General features: G+C 47.7%; 1 protein-coding gene across 1 annotated transcript in view; it reads left to right on the forward strand.

Annotated features, from left to right (window-relative positions):
• Positions 1–5,514: 5,514 nt before the first annotated feature.
• Positions 5,515–24,813, forward strand: part of NECAB2 (N-terminal EF-hand calcium binding protein 2) — a 70,598-nt gene continuing 51,299 nt past the window's right edge. Inside the window, exons 1-2 of the mRNA XM_058034072.1 lie at positions 5,515–5,743; positions 14,414–14,438. Of these exons, the coding sequence (XP_057890055.1) occupies positions 5,546–5,743; positions 14,414–14,438 (223 nt within the window). The 5' untranslated portion in view covers positions 5,515–5,545. The remainder of the gene's footprint in view (positions 5,744–14,413; positions 14,439–24,813) is intronic.

The following is a 24,813-nucleotide window of genomic DNA, read 5'->3' on the forward strand; positions in this document are numbered from 1 at the left end:
TTGGATGAGGGAAGAGATGAGGATCTGGCTCCATGTTTCAGAAGGCTTGATTTATTATTTTATAATATAGATTACATTAAAACTATACTAAAAGAATAGAAGAAAAGGTTTCATCAGAAGGCTAGCTAAGAATAGAAAGGAATGGCAACAAAGGTTTGTGTCTCCGACAGAGTCCAAGCCAGCTGACTGTGATTGCCCATTAATTAGACACAACTCTTTGAGACCAATCACAGATCCCCCTGTTGCATTCCACAGCAGCAGATAACCATTGTTTACGTTTTGTTCCTGAGGCTTCTCAGCTTCTCAGGAGGAAAAATCCTAAGGAAAGGATTTTCCATAAAAGATGTCTGCGACACCTGGCTGTCCCTGGGTTTGTCCCGAGTGCCATTTTCCACTCTGCAGTGGCAGTGATCCCCTGCCCTGGGGATCCGTCCAGGCTGTGGCCACCAGCAAGCCCCGGAGCCACGCAGAACTTCTGCTGCTGGCTGTCCCCTGAGGGCACATCACAGCCACCAGCAGCTGCTCCAGCTGTCCCCAGTGCCAGCAGAGCCTTTTCACACCCCAGCAGGGCAGGGCAGGGCAGGGGGTCCCGCTCCCACTCTGGTTTGTGTGAAGCAAGCCTGGCTGGTGGGTTCAGCCCCTCTGGGCACGGCTTTTGGGCCAACATCGCTCCTGTCCTGCGGTGCCAGCATCACTTGGAGGACAGAGAGCAATGCCTCAGGCAAAGGGATGCTCAAAGGGAAAGCTCTGTGTCCTTCTGAGCCCCCTCCAGGTGCTCACAGCTTTAGCCACAGGCTGAACATGTGAAGAATAAGAAATGTTTGTGGTTTACCTCTCTAAACTGTCCATCCCCCGAGGCAGCTCTTGGCCAGAGCCCTGCCTGTCCCCTGTGCCTTTCCCTGTGCCTTTCCCTTTGTCATTGTTCCTGCACTGGGAACCCCAGAGGGAGTCCTGCTTTCTTTGAAAGCTGTCAGATTCCACTTCCTGAGCACTAATTAACTGTGTTTATTGTCAGAAATAAACTGGGGAGATCTTCTTTCCTCCCACAAGTGCAGTCAGAGATGATATCTGCCAAGCAAAGAAGGAAATTACTTTAGAAATTAATTACAAAGGGTATAAGCAATGGGAAATGTGCCAGTCCCTCCCTCCCCACTCTTGTTATGAAGAAGCTTGATAGCTCTGATCTCAACACATTCTCAGACACATTTTGACTATTAAGAGTGCAAATAATCAGTTTTATGTTGTAATTGGGGAGGTCAGTTATGAAGAAGCAATATTTTATTTAGATGCCATAAATTAAACTTTTTTAAATTGGTGGTCATGTTCACACACAGGCTTAGGAGATGTGAAAGTTTGTAATTCTCCATTTCCATGTTTTCCATACTAATATATATGATCTGAAGTGAGGTATAGGGCACAAGAAACAAAAGGTAATTTTGGAAGGTCATCAGAAGTGGATTAGCTTGTTCCAGGGTCCTTAATAGTTCTGACATCAGTTGCATATTGAAGGGAAAAATATTTTAGTTTGCTTTACCTGAACACCATTATAAGTAATAAACATGCAAGAAAAACGTCGCTGTAGCTCTTCCCTACAAATCCACAATCACAACGTGCATTAAATCGGTGGCCTCTAATCAGGGTGTGTTAGTTTGGGTGTTAAATGTTCATTTCCTCAATTACCAAAACAACAGAGCCAGATAAACTCCCTTAATAGCCAACACCAAAACAGAATCAAGCACCACCCTCTGAAGTTATTTAGCAGCCATCAGCAGAAGGATTTGAACCACTGTTTGCCTACAGTCCTGCACCTCAGAATAGCTAAAAGACAATATTATTCAGGTTTGGAGGTTTCCACTGAATGGGGCAGGAGCTGAAGGCCATATCAGGAGCTCATGTGGAGGCTCCAGCCCAGGTGTCCTGAGCTGTACAGGCTGCCCAGCCCAGGCAGGAGCTGAGCTGCTCCTGAGAGGTGAACCCGACACTTCATGAGTGGTGAGGGGAAGCTGTGTCACCAAACCATGAGCTCTGCTCCCTCCAGCTTGCAGAGGGAAGGGGCTGTGTTGTGTTTTCAGGAGTTAGCACCCTGGGCTGTGCTGTGTTTCCAGGAGTTAACACACTGCGCATGGACACACTCCCCAGATCCTCTTCAGTTCAGACTGGGGTTACCATGGTGCTGTTGGCAGAGTGGCATTTTCAAGCTGGGATATACATTTTCTTACAGTGACCTGTTGATGCTGCATGATAACCAACATAAATTAACAGAGGGACTCAAGTGTCAGTTCTGCTTCCAGGCTGGGTGAGCAAGGCTGCTCTGCCAAATCCCCATCTCTGTGACAGGGTTGCCATTTCCTCTTCCTGCCACTGAACTGTTGCATTAACCCCAATCATCAGTACATATTAGTCAGTCATCTGTGACATTTTGCACCAGGCAAGGCTGCAGGTCCTGCCTGTTGGAAGTTTTTAATTAAATAAAGCTGCCTGCTGGGTGCAGAGGGACGGGGGGAGAAGGCAGAACTCAAAGGGGAGATGAAAGCCACTGCCTCTGCCCATGCCAGGCTGTGGGCAGGACTTCTGCTCCTCTTGGACCTTTCCTTCAGAGAGGCCTTTGTGTTTCAGATGGCCTCTCATCTGGAATTACAGCACATGGTTTGTGCTCCTGCTCCAAGTCGTTCTGGAAAATACTGGCTGTAGCACCTGAATAGGCCCCGTATGAGAGCTGGCAGAGCAAACCTTGTCAGTGGGAGAAATAAACCTGTGCTGAGCTCCAAATGTACCAGGCAAAACACATTGTCAGGTCAAGGTCAGCCTTGAAACTGGACTGGCAATACTCTTCTTGGAGATCTCAGACTTCCTGAACCTGGAGCTGGGAGTGAGAGGGAAGAGATCTCTGACAGCCTTCAACAACCTTCCTGTCCAACTGATCCATCATTTATAACCCTGCAGATGTCTGGAACAAGGTGTGTGCCCGGCCAGCACAGCAGTGGGGAGGCTCAGTGTTAAATGTCAGGGTGGAGAAGGTGCAGCAGCAGCAGCTGCCTTTCCCTTTCCCTTTCCCATTCCCTTTCCCATTCTCATTCCCGTTCCCTTTCCCTTTCCCATTCCCTTTCCCTTTCCCATTCCCATTCCCTTTCCCATTCCCTTTCCCATTCCCTTTCCCTTTCCCTTTCCCATTCCCATTCCCATTCCCTTTCCCTTTCCCTTTCCCTTTCCCATTCCCTTTCCCTTTCCCATTCCCTTTCCCTTTCCCATTCCCATTCCCTTTCCCATTCCCATTCCCTTTCCCATTCCCCTGCTGGCAGGGCTGGAGCTCTGTGCCTGCAGCACAGCGTGAGAAGCAAAATGCCAGCAGGGCAGGGGCTGTGCTGCCCTTGGCCCTTCATGGCCTGACCATGCTGAGCCTCCAGAAGCTGTAATTAATTAATGCTTGCTGTTTTCCCTGGGATGCACTTTGCCTGCTGCTAACTGTGCTTTTTAGCTGCATTCTCTCCCTTCTCTCCTATTAATTGCTGTGCCACTCAGCATCTGCATTTTGGACAAAGCTTTCAGGGCAGCCAGTGGGCGCTGCTGGCCCTGCTCTCTCCACCTTTAATGAAATGCACTGAGTGTGCTGGGTGCCCACTTTTTCCTCAAAGAGAGACTTCAGCCTCACAGGAACTCAGGAATAGCCCTGAGTAACACAGCCCAGTACAAATGGTTGGCTTCTTCCTAATGTCTGAATGGCAGAATTTCTTTTTTTATCTTGATCTGTTTAGTAGGAAAAAGGAGCATTTTAATGCCACAGAGCTGGTTTTGACATAAGCAAGAGCTGTTTTTCACAAAAGCACAGAAATAGCCCCAAACTTCAAATCCAAGTAATGAATCTTCATAGCAAATAGAAAGGAAATTTCAAAGAACCTTATTTCTAAATTTATTCAGTCAATAGTTTTAATTAGCAAGCATTTATAGTAATCCTAACCTGGGTGTGATCAATACAGTCTGAAGCAGCCATTTAGTGGAGGGGTGTCTAAAGGAGAAAGAAGAATGTGAATAATCTGAGCATTGTACATGTACAGAAGAGCAGAGTAGCTCTGACCATGAGGGGCACAGGAGGTTGGCACCAGCTCATGGCAAGGAGGACAAGATGTGGCTTGGCTTGGCTGTGAGAGGTGATTGAGAACTGAGTGATGGGTGGGTTGGACACTGCTCTGAGCATCCCTGTGAAAGAGCACAGAGCCACTGAAGTGCTCCACAAGCCATCATAAACTCCTGAAATTCCTCTGTTTCCTCCATGAGTTTTGCATTGCTGGAGAAGGAAACCCTGACCGGCAAGAGCTTGGTGAAAGAGGGGCTCAGCCCTTGGGTGTCCTGACCTACTGCTGGGCTTCTCTGTGCCTCGTTTGATTAAGAGGCTTTTAAGAGCTTCCAGCTATTTTCCATGTACTCCAGCAGAAAGAACCGGGCTCCCACTCACTTTTCTTTGAGCAGCAGCTGAGAGGAAAATGCACATTCCCCACCTGTCACCTCAAACGCAGACAATTCACCCCAATTTACCTGCATAAAGATGGGGCATTGAAGAAGCAGCTAAATAATTCCTCCTTTAGGCTTTTCTGAGGGTCTGGGTCAGGGTGAACTGCAATGTGTAAGCTCTGTGGAAAGGAACCATTTACTGCTGTTTGTTTCACTGAAGGCAGTGGTTGGTGAGGCCCTTTGGAGTGATCCTGCTGCTGGAACAGGACTCTGTGTGGGAATTCTGCAATGCTTGCAGGGATGCTGGGTGTGCTGGCTCCTGTGACAGAGCTGCTCAAATCTGGCCCTGCTGGGTCCTGAAGTCCTCTAGAGCTGCCTCTGAGAGGGTCTGGCTGCTGCAGGTGGGAAAAGCCCTTTGGAGCCTGTGGCTACTCCAGAATTCCAGGGAAACCTCAGAGTTTCTGGGCCTGTGCTCCCCTGCTTTGGTGCCTTGCTGGGTGTGAACTCAAACTGGGAGCACCTCCTCAGGTGTGGAGTGGGAAATTAAATTGCCTAGTGCCATTGTGTCCAGAAGATTTATTGCCTCTACTGCAAGTCTAAATCCTGCTGATTTAGAGGCTGAAGCTGAGCACAGGAGTATCTCAAAGAAATACCCTCACAATACAGAATTACAGGGTTAGGAGTATTTTCCAGCTGGGCACTGTGGTTAGTGCTGTAGCCACAGATGCTGCAATCTGGAATCGCTGACCATTCATCGAATAGGGACTTTTTGGAGGAGGGATAGGGGTGCAGGGGCAAGTTTTATTTACTAGCAACAAATTCATTCTTTTCTGCCCTCGCAAAGAGCTGCTAAAATCTGCTGTGAATGAAGGGGAGATAACACGGATACAGTCTTTTCTCGACATAAAAACCCTAAAAAAGGCGCTTTATGTTGTAAGGGGGGCTGACCTCTGCCCACCCCAAAACTCCCCCGTTGCTCTCCGGGCAGCATCCCCGCGGACCCGCCCGCTGCCCAAAGAGCGGCGGTGGGAGGAGGAGGAGGAGGAGGGGAAGGAGGAGGAGGGGGAGTCCCGGCGGCGGCATGAGGCCGGGCTGAGCGATGTGCGAGCAGGCAGCGCGCTACTGCCGGGCCGGGGTGCAGAAGCTGCTGCGGAAGCCGGCGCCGGCGCTGCGCGGGCTGGACGGGCTGCTGCGCTGGGCGGCCGCCAGGATGGGCGACAAGGGCCTGGCCGACAGGGAGCTGCTGGCGCCGGGAGCCACCGCCGCCCAGAGGAAGGGCACCTCCGTCATCCTCGATGTGAGTGCTCCCTGCATGCCTGCATCCCGGCTCCTGCCCGCCCCTGGCAGCGGGAATGTTCCCCCGCTCCTGCCTCGGGATGTTCCCGCACCCTGGCTCCTGCCTTCCCTCAGGAACGGGGATGTTCCCGCAGCCCGGCTCCTGCCTCCCCTCGGTAGCGGGGATATTCCCCCGCTCCTGCGCTGCCCGGAGCCGCCCGGCTCGGCAGTCCCTGGGGCTGGGTGGGCGTGTGGGTCCCGCAGCCTCCTGCCCGTGTCCCGCAGCCGCTCGGATCGCGGTTGTTTCCCGGCTCCAGCCTCTCCCGGAGCAGCTGAGCGGGGTTTGCAGCCCGGCTCTCCGCTCACCTGGATCCTGCAGGGCGGGCGGCTCGGCAGCAGGGCTGTTCCCCGCATCCTCGGCCGGCTGGGATGGCATGGGATGGGTATGGGACGGGCAGGGGATGCTGCCCAGCTCCGGCATCTCCCGGGCTCGCTGGGTGTAGGGGTGCCCCGATTTAACAACTCCTTTCCAGATCGGTGCCGCTGGGCTGCCCAGGCTATGGGGCTGCAGCCCGGGTCCTGTCCCGGTGGGTGCTGCACGGCCCGGGCTGTCGGGCTGGCCCGGGTCCCCGTCCCCCTGCCCTGCGCTCCCTGGGACAGCTGGGAAAAGCTGCGCCTTGGTTCTGCGTGTGCTGGAGCGGGCTGGGCACGGGGTGCGGTGTGGGTACTGCGCTCCTCTCCTGAGCCCATAGCAGTTTTTACCGGATGGGCATGGAGATGTAGCTTGTGCCCTTCTCCTTGGCAGGACTCTGGACTCTCAGAGCTGGCTGGGCTTTGGGGTGCCCCGTTCAGTGCACCCTCTGGATGGGCTGGGTGTGGGTGTGCACCCCGCTTCTGCAGCCTTTTCCCAGGTCCTGCGTCTGAGGATGCACTGTAGGTGTTTAATCCTGGCTGGGGGGCTGGTGGGGATGTGCTCAGTGCCTCGATTGCTGTATTTATAGGCCTCCTGATTACGGAGCTACCGAGGCTGTTTGCACTTAAATGAATTGGGAGAGTGGGGTGGAATCAGCCGGAGTGCAAATGGTGTAATTACAGTCTTTCTGCAGCATCCAGTAATTAAACACATGGATCCTCTGTTTTGCTATCTCCTAGCTTAAAAAAAAATAAATTATAAAAGAAGTAATGAATGCAAAATAAACTACTGAAGCATTGGCTGTAGTAAAGGATAACTCATGCTCTCCTCAGAGATAGGATAGGCAGTAGTAGCTCATCAAGGCAAGCCCTTACACTCTGTAAATAATTTGCTGAACCCGTAGGCATTGGCGTGGGCTGGAGAGTCTGAAACTCTTCCTTTTCTGAGCACCCTGAGCTGGGAGGCGCTGAGGTCCCCTGAAGAACCATTGTCTCTAATTGCCACAAGCAGCTCAGAGAGCAGGATGGATGGGTGGGTGATGCTGCCCGTGCTGGGGCCGGCAGGTGGGCAGCTGCAGCCTGGGGGAGTGAGCTTCTGGGGAAACAAGTGCAACTCACACCCTTATTCTTTTAAATTAACTTGCTCAGGAGGGAGTTCCTGGGATTTTTTTTTTCTATATTTTTATTGTTTTGGCTTGTTTTGTTTTTTAATCTGTCCTGAAATTGCCAAAATCTTACAATAATTTGGAATCTGAGTTTCAGAGCACAAATGCAATTAGGAAGCAACATTAAATTTATCTAAGAGGTTTCTTGAGTTAGGAGTGTTTTGCCACCAAAATGGTATCTTATCCATTCAATTTTACTATCTTTAAGTGATTTTTTTTTCACTTTGAGCTTTGAGATTAGGAAAAGAGTAATGAACTTTCAGAATGGGAAACACAGTAGAGCATTGTATTATTTCAGTGGGAAGTACAATAGAGCTGGGCGTGCAGCTCCTGATCATTTTTCCCTTTCACAATGGTACTGGGAGCCCTTTCTCACCTGCTGAAAGTAGAAATGGATTCTGGAAATGTAAGATTTGAGAGCTTAGGGGGTTTTTTTCCCCTCTTCCTTAGAACTTGATTTTCTCCTTTTTCTCCAGGCACAATAGCAAAGGCAATTGAAGCTGTGGCTTCGCTGTAATGGGCTCTTCAAGTGCACTGCAGACCCCCCTTTCATACAAAGGGTTTCAACAGGGAACACCTATCTAGCTTAATTTTCACACATTAGCATGAAAGTAACAAGCATCCCACTGAACGCTCAGGGATGATAACCTGTTTTCCATTTAACTCCTTCACATTTTTGCTGATGGATGTGCTGGGGAAGCCGCAGTCCCAGCCATGCAGCAGAGCAGCTTCTCCATGGGGGAGGAAGAAGGAAAAGACCTGAAAGGTTTAATGTTTAACTAACAGGTTTCCATGAGCTATGTGGGCAGTTTCTTGGGGGCTGGAGGAGGAGGGGAAAGCTTGGGCTTGGTTATGAATTAGGTAAAATGGCTTTGACACTAATAGTACCTTAGTCACCACTTCTTCCTCTTCTGGCTTTCTTTTAATTCATCCATCCCCAGTGTTCTTGTTCTGACTCCTCCATGAGGGTGTCTGGTGTGTCAGAACAAACTTTCCTGGGCTCTTCCCACCGAAGAAACACAACTGTGCTGTCGTGGGACCAAACTGAGGCTGAGGAGGAACAAAACACAGCAAGGGGCTGAGATGTCTCCTGCCACCAGCCTGGCTACTGCCACTGGAGGATCAGTCTTAACTTTGGGCTGGCTTCTGTGCTTTCTTTTACTTTGCCTCAGGCCTTTTAGGTAAAGATTAAAAAAGGTTGAATAGTGTTTACTAGTTCAGCATGAATGAATGAATGGTCAGTTTTTACATTGGACAATTCATCATAAGGGGTTGAGATTGAGCCAGGGGTCTGTACCCATCCTGTGCCCACCCTCAGGTGCCTTCTCTGGGTCTGCTCCAGCTGCAGGAGCCCAAGGCTCAGGGCTGTGCAATGTGCAGCAGGAATTCCCACTCACAGCACAGGCTGTGGATGGACACAGGATATCTGGGGCTTCCTGCACCCACAGGGACAAACCCCCTGTATTAAACACTGTCACAGAGCTGCTCCAACCCACACGAGGAGATGGTGGCATTTCCAGTCAAGAACAAATCCTCAATGTCACAATGCTTGTGAAAAGGAGGATATGTTATGTGGGTGTATATTCTCTGTGAGGTTGTATTTGCTGAGTGTGAATGAGTGCACGTGCACACAGAGCTGAGGAGGATGGCCCTGGAGGCACAGGCCATGTCCAGGCAGGTGCTGCTCTCTCTGGGAGTGCCTCAGAGCTGGCTGATCTACTGCCCTTGCTCATCCCCTCCTGCCTTCCTGTCACTGCCAAAGCCTGAGCTGGCAGCAGAGGTGGGAACCCCAGAGCACCTGAGGCAGGTCAGTCACAGCAGCTGCAGATGCTCCATCTGGTTCACAGCTCATCTCCTGCTTGGCATCTAAAATGAGGATCAGCCTTGGTTATGAATGAGCATCCCCATGGCAGGACTGTGAGCCCCAAGCAGCACTGGTCTCTCTGCCTCCTTTCTTGCCAATGCATTGATTTTTGGCTTTATTTTAAACACTCCTGAAGAACACAGTTCCATTCATTTCAGATGAGACAAAGCTTTCTGTTTTATCTACCCTGTTGTTTGCTGAAAATTAATTTTGACCCTTATCTGATTTTTTTATTATTTGACAGAAAGATAATTTCAAATCCATCTCATTCTTACGGCTAGTCTTGCAACCTCACTTATGTGGCCAACTCTGGTTTGTGCTTCTTCAGCCCCATGGGATTGGGTGAGGTGTCTGGATAGAAAATACAGAGAATTTGGGTTGTGCCAATGGTCCATTTCCTAATGTACATCCAGAACTGCCATTTCCAGCCATTCTGTCAATGCCATGATTTCCAGGGCAGCCTTCAATAGCAAGGCTCTTTCAGCCACAAGAATCCCAGGAATCCCTTCTCACTCCTCTTCTGTTTTGACCTTTTTTCTTCTGTTTTCATTTTGCTTGTTGGGGTTTATTTCAAGGTTCATTCATTCCCCCTCCCTTGTCCTTGTTTACCTCCTCACTGTGAGTGAGCTGGGAGGGCTCTTTTCCTCCTCCTTTATCCTCCCTTTGTGAAATCCATGGTTTGACATCTTCCCTTGAGCTGTACCTGCAGGCACAGCTGGAGAGGAGGGCCAGGGCAGGCCAGGCTCTCTTCCTTCAGGGGCTGCTCACTGCCAGGTACAGAATCACACAGGAGAGCCCATCCCTTCTCCTCTGATCTCCAGCCTTTGCAAGTGGGTGCTTGAAATGCAGCTGAACAGAAAAGTAACTTCTAGTGCTGAACGTCAGCAGGTCAGAACATCAGCTGCAGCTCTCACCTCTCTCATGAAACTTTAATTTAGGACAGCCAGGTGAAGTCCAAAGAGAAGGTAAGAGTGAAAGCACAGCTTGGGACATGGTGTCAGCTGCTCTTCTCTTGGGGAGGAAGGGAAAAAGAAAAAGGATCTGCTTTGAAGTGGGAAAATGCCCAGAGACCTGGAGCTCTGCACAGCCTTGTTTTGTGGGGAGCCAGTGCAGATGGGACAGTATTTCTACACCAATGGCATATTCCTTACTGAAACACAAAATTAAACCTTTCTCCTTGCATGGGGAACACTCAACCTGGGGATGTCTAAGGACATAGTCTATAGTGACAAAGCTTCAGGTCATTATTTTCTCACATTTTCACCAGAAAGAGCAACAGAGAGGAGATTCCTACTGGTGCCTCAAATTTGAGAAATAAAGGCCATACCTGATACAAAACCTTGTCCCAACCCCTAAGGAAGTGTCAAGACTTGTAGGGAGAGGAACAGAAAGCCAGGACAGGAATGCAGGACCATAGTATGAGGATCAACAATATTTTTAGGTCTGTGTGGGTCTCTGGATGCCTTCTCATCCAGAGGCTTTCCTCATGCATGAGACGTGATTATGTTTGTCTTCTATTCTGCACCCAGATTATGATGGAAAACAGAATTTCAGCTCAGCTGCATTCTATTTTATATCAACATCTTATTAACCTGGTGAAGGGATTATAAACTCCACAAACCTTTAATAATTCTTGGGCTTCTTAGGGGAGTGCTATTGTGAATTTAATAAAATTCGTGAGAAACCCTTCATTAAGAAGCCTCCAGTGTGGCATGTTCTCATCCAGGAGCTTTGAGAAGGCAGATATAATGTTTAAATTTCAAACCATCATTTTTTTTCAAGTTTATTATTACCACCAGGGTTTTGAATTGCTTACTTCTGGCAGTTAAATATCTACAGTAGCCATTTGAGAGAATAGCAAAAACACACATTTAGAGAAAACCTATTGGAAATCTTGACAGAAGTTCTTTGCTTTAGAGAAAATAGTGTTTATATTCATCTAAACCACTGGTAAATGGGTTAAGTGAGCCACAGACAGCAAACTGAATGCACTGCCTGTATAAATCCTATGAAATGGGTTAATGCCCATATTGTGGGCATCCTGTGGGCTCACTGTGTGACTTAGCCTGTGTTTCAGGAGCTTTGCTTAACAGCTTCAAAGCCCAGCTGATGGGGGAGATGGTGGCTGTGGTACTTGGAGTGGATAATTCCTCATTTCCCATCCGAGATGCTGCAGTGCCCCCCGGTTGGGAACAGGGGGTGATGGAGCGGAAAGAGCATCCCTGGCCAGGCTGAGCCGGGGGACGGTCCCGGGCCACGTGCAGGCGCGGGGAGCCAATGGCTGCTGGGGGCCTGGCAGGACAGGGCACCTCTCCATCCATATTTCAGGGCCGAGTCTGAGTGCCTTTGCTGCTGGGAGGGGATGGAGCTGCTGTGGGCTGGATGGGCTCTGCAGCTCTGCCTTGGAATGACACAGCAGCCTCGCTGGTGTTCTTCTGGAGCTGTCATTGCCCCCAGCCACCTGGAGGCCTGGCACCATCATGGGTCTGCTCTCCGGCCCATAGGGAAGCTGTGAGGGGCTCTGGTTTCCATCCCCAGCTCTCACACCTTTCCCTTATGGAGTCTCACCACCTCCTTCCCACAGGGGAGCAACTAACCCAGGACCTGAGCAGAAGGTGTCTTTGGGCTGGGTGGGGGAGGGCACTCTGCTGAGCTAGAGCATAAATCCTGGGTCTTCACAGCAGCAGCATTTTGGCAGCACTGCCAAGCTATCACAGACTATATTACATCTTTATCAGGCTCCCGATGCTCATTCCAGTGCTCATACCTTGATGCAGTGTCTGCCTGTGCTGACAGATGACTTTGTCTTAAATTGTTTTTTCCCTCCAGGTGTCCCAGTTTTTATTTTTTTTTTATGTGTGCAAATTTTAGGTGCTTCAATTAAGTTGAAAGAATAAATCCTGCTCATTAGCAATAAAAGCCAAGCAGCTTGGTCCTGTGGAATAAACTTTGATAAGTAACACAGCTGATGTGATCTTTCATCAACACATCAACGTGTTCATTTACTTATAGTCATACTTTAGGGAGTATCTGAGAGAGTTAAAGCCCTAAAATATTCACTTAGTGCAGCTGGATATAAATACTTCAATTTCTAAACATTTCTTCCATTTCTTAATTTTTTTTTTCCTGTTGCTCCAAGTATTCCTTGCAAGGAGCAGAGCACTGCAGGTTGAGCCTTTCTCCTGCTTTAATTTACATATTTCCTATTGGTTTTGCCTCCCCATTCTCCCTCTGCCAGCTGTGCTTAGTGGGATGGTGATCTCCCCTGGGACCTTAGGACAGGCATTGCTTCTGGCTGTAATGCCTTGGTTTCAAAGCAGTGGGAAGAGCAACAGAAGGATGTGCTGATGAAACAAAAACCCTCAGAAATAACCAGCACCCAGGAAGAGAGCTGCCTCATCTGGAGGTGCTCGTGGGGAGTGAGGATTTGGGGTGTCCAAGCTGTGAAAAGAGGAATATTTCATGCAGTGGGCAGAGCACGCTGAGCACAGTGAGGGATGTGTGCCAAAGCCAGCAGCTTGCTGGGGCCCTGCTGGGGTTTATTCCTTCTTCCCATAGACAAGCCATGACTGGCTGGCCTTTCAAACCCCAAATTTAGCATCAATGAAATCTATAAGTGTGGAGAGAGGTTGGATTTTCCCTCCCAAACCTTCTAATTGCTCTTATAAAATGGAGGTCAGCACGAGAGGGGTTTTGCTGTGGTCCCAAGCTGTAATCCTTGCAGCAGTTTCTGTGGCTCCCAACACTTTGGTTTGGCTCAGGCAGAGGGGTTTTGCCTCTGCTCAAGTGCACCAGAAGGTCCTGCTTTGACTCTGCCCCAGGCTGCAGAGCCTCACAAGGACTTTGGACAAAAGAATGATTAATGTTCCTTAATTAAGCCATATTCAGTGAAATAGCATATTCTGCAATTCAATTTGTCTCTTGGGGTTCTTGTTTTGTGCAGCAATTTCTCTTCTGGTATTTTTTTTTTAATTTAATGGTTTTGTGACCCAGAAAATATGAGATTCTATTTTATGGCTGACTCTGATCTGTCTTGCTGGTGCTTTTATTCCCTCCTCAGGGAAATTTCTTTGTACAACTAAAATCTCTGTTCTTGCTCAAATTAATAGGGTCAGGCCTGAAGAGATGATGAGAATATTTTACCTTTTCTGCCCATATTAATTTTTTGGTAATCTATGGCCAACCTGTGCCAGTGTCCATTATTGGCAGGCACCTGTAATTTTCCAGCCTTTGCACAGGCCTTTTGCTATTAATTGCATTTTATTGGCAAGGTCAGCAGAGCAAAACAGCACAAGCCCTATAGAAGCAGATGAGGGATGTAATTTAGGGATGCAGAAGTCATGCAAAACACAGGCAGGATGGCAGCTCAGCTCTGCAGGGGTGACAAAGTAGAAGTTATGCAAAACAAAGATATTTGGCTTATTCAGAAGTGGAGGTTGAGGAACAGCCACCTACAAAGGACTCCAGATGTTGAAGATCCATGAGAGGATTTTTGTTAAGGGGTGTGACTGTGTAAAATTAAGTAATACATATACATCAAGTAAGGGGAGCTAGCTAATTAATGTGCAATCAGTGTGTGTGGCTAAAAACTCAATTAGAGCAAGAGCCCTCCAAGTGACCAGCTGATTTCAGTGTTAGGGAACAATTCCTCAGATGAGACTGGTGGAAAAAACTGCAGTTGTTTCTGTCCTCTTTCTCCCTGGCAAGTTCTATAGTGCTACACATTATTGCAATTTTTTTCCTTCTGAAATGGCCATTTGATTCCTCTCTGTGGGCTGCTCTCCACACTGTAGTTTTAAGTCTAAATATAATCTCCTTCCCACGCAGGAGACTTGCTTTAAAAAAAATGTTGTAAATAATTTTTTTTCGCAAGTGCAGAGCTGTGAAACTTGGTTTAAGAGATTGTATTGACTCCAGAGAAATTGTCTGGACTGACTGCACGGCTGTGGGAACTTTTTTTAATGTGTATTTTTCTGGTGTTGGATTCATGGTTTTAGCTTCCTTAAGTGAGGGAGGTGCTGGAAGTGCTGAAAGCATTTCCACCAGTTATTCCAGTTATTCCATCAGTATTTTGTGTTGCTCTGGGGGAAATGAGCTGAGTTTTGGGGAGGGTGAGCTCAGTAAAACCCTGAACTTGAGGGTTGGAGCACTTGAACCTGCCCTGTGTGTGGGGCTGAGCAAAGGGCTTCACCCCCAAGCTGGACAACACAGCTAACACATTTCTCTCTCTCTCTCTCTCTTTCAATTCTAGATTTTCAGAAGAGCTGACAAAAATGGTAAGTCTGTGCATTCATACTTCACATTTCTTGATTGGAATATTGTCAGTATTACTGTTTTTTCCTGATAGTAACATCCAAGTGTTTAAATGCTGCTCAGTTTGCTGGGTCTGACACTGATCCACTCAAAACATCAGAAAAGGTTTGGGGGTTTTTTTGGAAAAGATGTTCTAAGAGCAGAAGTGATCCTGGTATGCAGGTTGGCGTGCCAGAATCCACCAGATTAAGAGCAATTTCACAAAAACAACATAAAAATAAATCACAGGTAAGTGATAAATGAGGATCCACCCTTTAGTAAGCTTGAAGTAGCTTTGCAAAACAAACCTAACTTGGGAATATGAATAGTTTGGTTCCTGAAGGACTGGACCATACATCAAAGAGCAGCACACATTGTGCCTGTGGAAAGCTGAACACCTGCACTGAGCCCAGCCAAGTCCTTGCATTTGGAATAACCTGGATGAGTCTTCATTAAATGACTTGGAAAGGGAGAACTGGAAAGGTAACAAGCTTAAGGAAAGAAGAGTCAGTGGGCCCAATCCCAGGATCTTTCCACAGCCTGAAAAGCAGTTTTATTTTAGATAAAATCCCAAGAGTTAGTGTCTATTCTTTCCTTGTTGTAGAAGGAAATTGTAGAAGGAAATTAAATGTGCATCAGAACTCTGTGTGTTTGCAGAGGGACCTGTGGGAGGGTCGTGCAGAGGAGCACAGGGGAGAGTTTGGTTGTTCTCCTCCAGCTTTAAAAGGGAGATACCTGATTTCTGCTGGGGCTCATGGATGGGTATCCTCACTGCCCCTGGGTAAGGAGGTGCTGCCAGCTGGCTCAAAATAAGAATAAATGCCATGTAGCTGTGGGCACTTGGTAATGGCAACTGACAGAGTAATGAGATACTGAAGTTTGCTGCTTAGGAAAGCTGAGCAATTGTGTGATACAAGGAGAGTGAAGAGGAAAAAATGAGTTTATGCTCTTGGCATCAGACTGTCTGACTTCAGAGATGGTGCTGGGAGGTATTTGAACTGCCAAGGGTGAGAAGGTCAATTGTCCTGCCTCTCCTGACCCTCAGTGCAGGGAGAGTGGCTGGATCTCTTAAGGAAGGCCAGGTGCTCTCTGGTGAAGGAGCTTTCTCCATCTCTGCTCCCACTCTTGTTGCCTGCAGTGCCCAGGACCTGCAGCTCCAGTGTTTGGGAGCACAGTGGGTGCTCTCCATGGCATCAATGCTGCCCTTCCCTTTTCATGGGCACAGCTGGCACAAAGCACCTGGAGCTGAGTGACACCTCTGTCCCCAGGCTGTCCCCTGCCAGGTGTCACTCTGGAGCAGGGGCTGTCACCCTGGGGCTGTCCCCTGAAGGACTGTGCATCCTCCAGGGGTTCTCCTCACATTTATTTAGATGCTGCTTTTTCCTTGGCACTTGCCAGCCTTGGTGACCAGTGTCACCAGCCATTCATATTTGATGAACTCTGGATAACAGAGTTTGCCAGTCGTTATAATTAGCTCAGTGTGTTCCTCTGCAGCCTTTTGGGCTCACAGCTCCCCACTGCCCCTCTCCAGCCTCCTGCAGCTCACAGCAGCTGCTGCAGGAGATGTGCAAGAATATTTCCATTGGTACAGCCTCTCTGAAAACTAGGGCTCAGAGGTTTCCAGAGCCAGAGGTAATATCTTTGTATTTCGTACCCCTGGGGATCTCTTTTTCACAATTTCTCTGTGACATTCTGGACTTTAATTTATTGATTTGTTGAAATTCAGCCTATTCATGGCTTTGCCTGTTACAGCTCCAAGGAACAGTGGAAGCATCAGCCTGCTGCTTTTATGTCTCACAGCAGGTGCTGTGCACAGCCCTCTGAGGAAAAACGAAAATCTCACACTTTTTATTTTTGTCAGAATCCCAGGATGGGGCCCTGAGCCCTGGACAGACTGTTAAAAACAGAAGTGCAGAGATTACCAAAATATTTTATTTCTGTGGTGTGCACAGAGCAGAGGTTCCTGTCTGGAACCCTCCCTGGCAGGGGCTTTGCTGTTCTGCTGAACCAGCTGAGATGGGTCATTATTCAGTGTGGGATGGGGGATGCTGGGGAGAGCCCCCTTGGCAGGGAGGGCTGGCAGCTTCACCCAGAGCTGGCACCCCTTGCTTTCCTCAGCTGTGCCAAAGCCACTCTCACAGACCTGTGCTGGAACGCTGCAGAAATAGGGCAGGGAAAAATCTGAACAAAACTTCAGCTCTTGACATCTGCTTTAACTACAACATCTCATTCAACTTTTTCCATGCAGAGATCAGAGGGTTAAAGGCTTACCTAAAAGACAAAGGAAAGGATTGTAAGATGAGTAGTCTCATTTAATGTGCAGTCAAGAGGTCATAAATTTGGAAATCTTTTCAACATCTTGATTTTTTTTTCCCCAGCTTGGTAAAAATGGCACATATTGTGATAAAGCAGAGTGGCTGGCTCAGGCACGGTAACTATGGAGCCTGATAGCTTGAATTTAAGAGCATCTTCCTCCTCCCCCTTTCTTCCAAACCTTCTCACATAAATTGTTAATTCATGTAAAACTGGATGTTCTTGCTGCAAGATGCTAAACCATGTTATTTCCCCTGCCATGTTCAGGTGCTTGTGTTTAGGTGATTTCATTCAGTGCCTACATGTACTAAAAGGCTGCTAATGAAGCAGCTCCTGCTTGTTAAAAAACATCCTGGTCTCCTGTTCCAGAGGAGTGAGATTCTGTCTATAATGTGAGCTAAGTTCTCAACCTTTTCCCCAGTGACAACATCAAGTAGTTTTGTAACTATCTACATGATAAACTCGAAAATGGTCTGCATGAGACACCTGGAAATGCTGAGCACATTGGAGATAACTGGATAAACTGACAAATGCTCTGAAAAAGGGAGAAGGGCTGGAGTGTAACCTGAGAGTGAATAACTCTGTTAGATCTAGTCATGCTTTGCAGGGGCATGGCTGTTAGTCATTCAAAATAATCTTTTTCTTTTGTGTAGGAGTGTTTTTCCTTTCTCCGCTAATAAATCCACCTACTGTCTTGTAATCCTCCCAGTCCCAGTAAACAATACTTAATCATTTAATTGGAATGTGCTGGGAAAAGGAAGCATCTTGTTTTAGGCTGGAGCAGCAGAGCTGCCAATCATCTCAGTTATCTACTGTGTACTTAATCCTCTCATTAGAAAGCTGCTAATCAATTAAATAGCCCAGGATCCTCTTTGAAAGATTAAAAGAGTTTCATTTTGGCAGAACAGTCTAACTGCTAACAATCCATTATAGATAAGCATCTTCCCAAAAACCGATGCTTTATCTGGAAATCTCCAGCTCACAGCAACTACCCAGCCCCCATGCCTGGAGTGTAACTAAATGCAAAGTGCAGCCAGCTTGAATCTGTGCTTTAGTTTGGTGGGGTTTGCTGTAATTATTAGTGCTTTGGTTTGGTGGGGTTTGCTGTAATTATTAGTGCTTTGGTTTGGTGGGGTTTGCTGTAACTATCAGATCCTGCTCATGGCAATGGGCACCTGTCTGACCCACCCACAGGTCTCCATTCCCAGGCAATGGAGCTTTAGGGGGTTTCCCTTCAACCTCTGCCCTGGAAGAGGAGAGAGGCAAAAGGAAATATGCCAAAACCTTGGTTATAAAACTCCTACAGAAAATGGCAGGAGGATTTGGCAGTGGCAGTATTGCACCTGACAGTGGCCAGTGATGGGTTAGTACTGTGGTTCAGTCAACTTGGCATCTTCCTTGTGATTCCTGTACCAAGCCCAAGCCCAAACTGTTCTGGTTCTCCCTTCAAATTATACCTAGAGAAGGATGGGAATGAAGCCATTCAGTGCACGCTGTCCTGATAACTCCTGTTATCAGAAATGAAATCCAATGAAGTGTGAAGAAATCCAGAGTACAAATGCTGAGAGGAGGTTTCAACTTTCAGTGGTCTGAATGATCAGCCGAGGGCCTGCAGAGGACGTAGCAGAGCTAATAAAGGAAAAAAGGGAAGCATGAATGAAGCAGGAATTGGTGTTTGGAAAGGGCTTCTTGGTGAAGAGCCATGAGGGCAATGGCATTGTGCCCATTCCTATCCCAGTAGGGCTTGTCCTTTAAATAGCTGCTCACAGATTTCTGTTAGTCACTTAAGGGCTCATTAAATGAGATTTATGCTGCTATTCTGTGTAAGGAAAGGTCTGCACATCCCAGTGCTACAAGTCTCATAGCAAATTGCACTACAAGCCATGGGGGCACACAGAGAGCTCCTGACAAGAAGGGAACACAAATGGCTTTGCATTTGCACATCAGCATCACCACAAAGTGGCCAGGGAGTCTGGCCAGCTGTGAGTGGGGCTGTGCCCTTGTGAGGAGAGGGAGCTCTGCTGCCTGCACAGAAACTGGCACTGCTGCTCTGCCTGGTGGCTTTGTGCCCGTGGTGCCACTGCTGACCCCTGGCTTGGGGACCTCGCAGGCTCCAAAAGCTGGAAAAAGGCAGAAAAACAAAACCAAGCAAATGAAAAGCCTCAGGCACTTCTCTCAGCCCCAGCTTGAGATGTTCAAGAGCTCAAGTTCTTCATAATGTTCAAGAAGGCATGTCCTAAGTGTCAGCTGAGTAGAAATCAGCCTTGTTAAACCAGCACAGAAAGGAAGAGAGTGAGGCTTCTCCCATGGATGGGATTTCTTGATGAAGGGATGGTGGTGGGAGAGCAGGGATTTTGATTCCCTCTAGTGAGCCTAAAGTAGGAAGAAATGTGTGTTTGTCTGTGGATGTGCCTAGAGTTCAAATTCACAAATGCAACCAGACACAGGGTACTGTGTAAATGCTTCCTTTTCTTCCTTTCACTCTGAATGCCTCTTGCTTATCTTGAATTATTAGTATGGAAATTGGGGTAAAATTGAGTGAAAATGCCTCTTCAGTTCTGCTAGTGTGGGATCACAGAGAAATTCACAGAGTCTGATGGAGAAAATGATCACTGGTGAGCAGATGACCCAAAGACCCCATTTTTAGCTTGGTAACTGTCCACAAGTTGTTTCTAAGACTTGAAATACTTCTCTTCCCCCATTTCCCCATGAATTTCAGGCCCTTTTAGAAGATACACTTGCACAGGACTTGCTGTAAGCAACTAGGACTTCTATAACCTGGCCTTCAAGGCATCTAAGGAGGAAAAATTAGGGCATTGTAACTTTGGGTGTTTTTATTGGATCTTAAAAAGATGCTAAGTTAGGCACTGATAACTCCATATATATAAAAATAATATCAGAATAAAAAGACCCTGAACACCTAATAAGCTTCTTGTTGCACACATAACACAGTGACAAGCCCTGTGGTGAATTGTGCTTTAACTGTGAGCCCTTGGGTGTTTTGCTGTTCCTGTTTTAATGGGTTATCACTCTTCAAAACCACTTATTTCTGGAGTCAGGTAATTACCTTCTGCATGGCCACTGCTTCTCATGTGCTGGGAAAACCTTCAGCTATTCCTATCCTGCTGGTGCATCTAAATTAAGTCATTAGTTCTCAGTGAGAATATTTATAATTCTTGCATAACAAAACCAGTATTAGCAGCCTCCCACATATAAGTAGAAAAATTCAGTGATGAATCAGGCTTTGTTACTATGGGTAAATCTGATAGGTCTTCCATGACCAGATGACCAGTCTGAATGTATTTATCTTTGTCTTTTGAGCAAATAAGAAAAGATTTGCATTTAGATAGTCTAGATTTCATGTGATGATCAAAAAGCACTTTTTGTAAGGCTGTGCAGTCACCTTTATTTACAAGGAGAAAGTTTGAATTTGTTTTCAGTTATTTGGACTCCTGTATCATCCCCAAGGTCTCTCAGTTATGCTTCCAAGTCCTTGCAAAGCTCACAGCACATGATTTGGGAGGGAGGACATCTGCTTGAATTGGGACATGCTGTTCCCAAAATAATAAACAAACCTATCCACCAGATGATGAATTTTGAGATAATTGTGAAAGGTGGCTGCTGGCCACGCTCTACAGGCTGTCATTAGATGTGTCCAGTACTTCTATCCACCCTTCATCACTGTGAACCTAGGAAAGGATTCTGTGATTTGATTTTCATCATTCACTGGCATGAAAAAGCACTTCCCAGCTGCTCCTGCCCTTTCAGGGCTGCCTTTTTCATTCTTCAAAGATTTGAGGGTGTCTGCTGCATGCTGTGTGCAGCAGAAATGAAGAGCTGGGAGTTTTTTAGGATCTGTTTTTCTTCTAAATTCATTTCCTGTCAGTTGTTAGCAAATTCATGTTAGAATCAAGGGGTGGATTTTGTAGTGAGAGTCCTATGTATTGGATAAGTGTCCTATGTATTGGATAGGTGGGTCCTGTTGCTCTGGATGAGCTACAGCTGCGGGGTCCTTGGTTGGGCAGCAGCTGTAGCTCATGAAGGCAATGGATAAAAGGGGGTGGGTCCAGAGCCCAGAAGGAGCCCCTGTGAAGCCATGAGGAGCTGCACAGCAGAGAGGACCTGCATGGTACAAAACCAGCTATGAAGGTATGGACTTTAAGAATATAATAACAATAGTATGGGAATCGAGAAATATGAAATACAATACAATAGGATTTTTTTTTTTTTTCTGGATTACCTTAATTCTGCAGGGTAGACCTTGAATTGGGTGCACTGGGTTATGACTTTGTAAACAATTGCACCCTCATGTGAGTTATGCAGCAGCCTGGCTTTAATCAGGGCCCAAACGTGGCTTGCTAAGTGCCAGGTTTAAGCCAGAGAAGGTTTGAGCTGGGCAAGGTTTGGATTCAGCCCAGAACCCCCCAAGAACTCAAGGCAATGATGTGACAGCACAAAAACTTTAATTTCCACGACAGAAATGCCCATATTCCACCTACTTCTGCACAACATCAATTTATGGCCCAGTACTGTCCAAAATTGTAATTTCTGTTGTCCTGCTCCTGAAGCCTTTTCCTCCTGCTGGGAGAACAGGCAGCCAAAATAGAAAGAGCTGTGAGATCCTTCATTGCAGTGGGCAATGGGGGCACTGTTGGTCTCAGCGTGAGCACCGGGAGCAGGGAATGGCACTGGCGGGGTTATAACGAGCTGGGAATGCTCCTCTGTTAAAACAGAGTGCCACTGGCGTGCTGACACTTCAGCTGGTCTCTGGCAGCCCGAGCTCCTGACTGATCCTCTGCAGAGTGCCCTTTCCTCACTATTCAAGGTACTTGGCAGTGCAGGTGGCCATCTCCTGTGTCCTTGCCCTTTTGTTGTAAAACCTCAGCTAGAATATCAAACCTGACTTAAAGAAAAACTTAGAAAATCAGCTTTACTTGGTATTTGGCCTCCTTCAGGCATGCTTGCTGCCTGTGGTGCTTGCTGCCTTGTGCCTGTAGAATATATTCAGCCACATGTTGCTGCACTCCAGGGCTGTGCTGGCAGCTCCTGGCTGCCTTTTGTGCCCAGCACATCCCTTCCTGTGGCTGCTGAGCCTTTCTTTCCACCCTTTCTCAAAAATCCAGCTGCTGAGCAAAACCCATGGTAAAGCCATTAACTGCTGTAACCCTCAGGGCTTCCTGACATTTCTGCACCAGCAATAAATGGATTTGAACCTCAGAGTCAGTCAGACGCCAAGCACACAGGCTTTTACACTTGCATATTAGGCTTCACCTCAGCCTGTTAAAATCTCAGATGATGCTGCTGACCTGGAGGGTCACATTCCCCTGTGAGCACTGTCTGGGCAGAGTGTCAGCCCCTGGGCCACTGCTGACCTGTGCTCTCTGTGCTCAGATGTGGGGGAGCAGACTGGAGCAGAGCTTTTGCATTGGAAACCCCCACCAGCCTGCCCCACGGGTGGATTTCCAGTCTGATCCATCAGCTGAGCCTTCCTGCTGCCTGTGTTTGTCCCTGTCTGAGACTGAAACCTGCCTGCCCACCCTGCTCCCTGTGCTCAGTGAGTGCTGACCTGGCAGGGCAGGGAGATGCTCATGCTGGGGCTCTGCCCCACGGCTGGACAGAGCCCAAATGTGGGAAGGACAGCTGTGCTCAGCCTCTGGGGTGTGTGCTCAGAGTCTGTGCATTTTCACAGACAATGCTCTTTCTCTGCTCCATCCACCCTCTCCCTCAGCTCCTCCTTTCAATTCCTTCAGTACAGAGGGCTGGAGACAAACAGTAGCTGTGAGTGCCCCCAAGATGAGCAGGGATTGGGCTTTATCCTGGCAATTTGGGGCTGAGAGGAGCAGGGATTGTGCTCTAGCCTGGCAGTTTGGGGCTGAGAGGAGCAGGGAGGGTTATGGAGCAGGGGTTTGGCTTTATCCTGGCAATTTGGGGCTGAGTCTCTGATCCCCAGGGCAGCATTTCCTTCAGCTTTGAAGCACTCTGAGTAGGGTCTGACACGCAGTGCAACCCAAAGGAGATGGAGTTTATTTTCTTCTTCTCTTTGTGGATTGGGAGATGTGGGTTTTCTTCTGCAAGCCTCATTAGAAGCTTCAGCTGGACAGGAATAAAGGGGATATATCATTGCAGGAGATTTAATGGCCATGTTGGGGAGAGTGGGAATAAAGGATTGTTGTTTACCAAGGAGACTTTGAAAAGTGCTCAATTAGCTGAGAGGATTTTTAAAGATGTTTCTTTCCAGAGCCAAAGTTGAGAGGTTTAACTGGGGGCTGCAGAGCAAATGTGTGCACATGGCACAAGGACAGCCAGCAAAGGGCATGACAAAAACTCTTGTGGAGTTATTACCTTGTAAACCCAACCCCAAAAATGTAACCTTTATTGATAGTGCCTTAAAAGTGGTGGTTCTTGCCCTGGTTTTTCTGGAGCATGAGGATTGTTGACCTGGAGTGGCATGGCTGTAGGTATCCTGATAGCAATTTCAGTTGTAATATTATATTAATGTATTTAAATGATATTAATGTGTGTAAATATTATATTAATGTACTTTCCTTGTCGATGGGAACCTGCCCTGACATCTCATCTGAGTTCATGACCCAAGGCCTGAGCTGATTCCAGCTCCTTGTCTGGGCCAGGCGCTGGGAACGTGCCTCTGGCTCAGGTCAGTGGTAGCAAACCTCAGAGGGGAGAAAAGGGCCAGGGACTCGAGAGGGGCACCCTCCAGAGGGGACAGCCACCAGCTCTGTGGCTCTGTGAGGCTGGGCTGCACCAGGAGCAGCTGGTGCCCGGGCAGGGACAAACCAGTGCAGGTTTGGTGGGGAATGGGGCACTTCTCCTGCCACAGGGAAGCCAGGAAATGTGGGGATGAGATGTAGCCGTGAGTGCTGGCTCCTGTTTCAGGAGAAGAGGGAATCTGCAGGAAGGTCTGCTCTGCATGGAAATGGCTGCACAAGGGAAAGGGAAGGCTCTGGTTAGAGTGGCAAGTCAGGGAAGTGATGGGCATTGAGGATTTAACAATTTTTTATCTGTCTCATTAATATCTCATCTTGCTTTTCAAAGTAGATACAGCAAATTGATATTTATTCTGCTAATGCTGGGGGTTTTTGTTTTCTTGGGTTTTGGTTTCGTGGGGGTTTTTTGTTTGGTTTTTTTTTTATTTACAGGTACACAATTTTAAAGTGCTTGGACAGGATTTTTGCAGCTCGACTGGATATAGTATCCTGGCAGATTAAATATGTGCCATAACTGAGATTGAAAAGGGCCTGGTTTTGTCCTGCAGCCTTGGGGGGAGTGTCAGTGCCACGCTTCCCAAGCTGCATGCAAAGGCACGGAGGGGCTGTGAGATGACTTCCTGCAAAGGTTCAATTTGTGCTCAGGGAATCTCCCTTGGGAGGGCTGGTGCACCACTCTGCCTCTGGTGCAGAGCTGCTCCAATCTGGGTGTTTTACCCTGATTTCCCTGGGGCAGTTTGTGTGTCCCAGTGTGTGCTGAGGAGTGCCAGCATGCTGCAGAGTGACAGTGCACACCCAGGTGGAGGTGAGGAGTGTGGGGACTCCTTAAAATGCCTTTGCCACCCCCACAGGCTTCTTCTGTGACCCCCAGCTCAGGTTATTTCTCTTGCCACAACGCCCGAATCTCACTGAGAGCTTCTATTGCTGCTTCTCTTCCTCAGGAGCACAGCTATCCCGTGTTTGCCTTTAATCCCCGGGGAAGGGGAGCAGATCTTTAGTGGAGGAGAAGCCCTCCTTTGCCTCTCTGCCTGCATGCTCTCCTCTGCTCTTGTTGCTGTGGGAACAAGGGACAGAGCACTGGGCTCTGGCATCCTTTTTAATTAGGTATCTTCTGCAGATCAGCTGTATTTATTGAAGATTTTTTATTACAGCTATTAAAATTAAATAAGGCAAAAATTGAATCCAGAACAAATACACTGCTGCAAGTTATCCTCATAATGTGCCAGCAATTTTTGCCTGACAATTGTGAGAAAATATGTTCTGGCAGCCTGTGTTCAGACAATTGGCCAGGAACAGCTATAAATCCTGGGTATCTTTTTCT

The sequence above is a fragment of the Melospiza georgiana genome, chromosome 14 (assembly GCF_028018845.1).
Source record: "Melospiza georgiana isolate bMelGeo1 chromosome 14, bMelGeo1.pri, whole genome shotgun sequence".
Classification (NCBI taxonomy): domain Eukaryota; kingdom Metazoa; phylum Chordata; class Aves; order Passeriformes; family Passerellidae; genus Melospiza; species Melospiza georgiana.